Genomic DNA, 1,039 nt, shown 5'->3' on the forward strand with positions numbered 1-1,039 from the left:
ATTTCTTGGGGTCTTCCGTCGCTCGTTTGGAGCAGTCGGCAGCATCAGGCACCACAAACCGCCCCAGCGCCCACGAGCCATCGGACAGTGCTGTGACACGACCCCTCCCGGGTGCGCGTGGACCCACTGCAGCGCTGTCAGGGAAAGACGGCCAAGCCGCCCTCGCCATCAGGTCTCCGCTTCAAACCAATAAATAATCTGGGAAAACCACCCTAGAACACCCACGTCTCCTGCAGTGGAATTTTACTATGTAGCTTGTGACTGAATAAACTCAACAGAACTTCCATGAAGAGCAGGAGTTAAAAAGGGCAGCGCTCAACGTCATTTTCCCCATTTTTATACAGCATTGAGCTCTTCAGTACGAAGAGACATCCTCTATTCTCAGAGGTCACTACTTGGGAATTTAAAGAGCTTGAACTCCTGATTTCTCCAACAAGACACCATAAGAGGAAACATTAATATTAAAGCAAATTTAAAAAAAAAATAAAATCAAACACCCAGCAGAATTTTCAATCACAGAAGTTAAAGGAGAAGAGCATCTCGGGTTTGAAATGACAGCTGATCTGCAGCCTGCATGTTGACTTGAGAGCATGAATGCACCTAACGATTTTTTGTTCCAGTTAACTAGTAACATTTTGCTTTAAAAAAAGGGGTTTGCTTCTGTTCCTTTTCAGGCCCTAAATTAGTATTTGTAAGAGCGACAGGCTGCAGCTGCCACAGCAGAGCTCATCGCTGGCGGTTCTCCAGGAGTGGTCACAGGGACGGCTAAGGGGTGCAGCGCTGGACGAAGCGTGGGTAGAGACAGACATCTCGGATGTGGTGCCGGTTCAGAATCCAGGTGAGGAACCGTTCTAACCCCAAACCATATCCACCGTGAGGGCATGTACCGTATTTTCTCTGCGGAATTAAAATCAGAGAGTAGATATTAAACATTTCCAGCCAAAAAGGCTGTCAAGTGCTGCTGAGGCTGCCCAGGGCCGTGGTGGAGTCCCCATCCCTGGAGGGGGTTCCCAGCCGTGTGGAGGGGCTGCCGGGGGGC

At 49.6% G+C, this 1,039-nt stretch overlaps 1 protein-coding gene across 1 annotated transcript in view; it reads right to left on the reverse strand.

The window, feature by feature from the left end:
• Nucleotides 1-747: 747 nt before the first annotated feature.
• NARS (asparaginyl-tRNA synthetase) overlaps nt 748-1,039 on the reverse strand; it is a gene marked incomplete at its 5' end in the record, with an annotated part of 8,510 nt that continues 8,218 nt past the window's right edge. Inside the window, one exon of the mRNA XM_010133802.1 lies at nt 748-897. Within this exon, the coding sequence (XP_010132104.1) occupies nt 766-897 (132 nt within the window). The remainder of the gene's footprint in view (nt 898-1,039) is intronic.

This window comes from Buceros rhinoceros, unplaced genomic scaffold (assembly GCF_000710305.1).
Source record: "Buceros rhinoceros silvestris isolate BGI_N320 unplaced genomic scaffold, ASM71030v1 scaffold19533, whole genome shotgun sequence".
Taxonomy (NCBI): Eukaryota; Metazoa; Chordata; class Aves; order Bucerotiformes; family Bucerotidae; genus Buceros; species Buceros rhinoceros.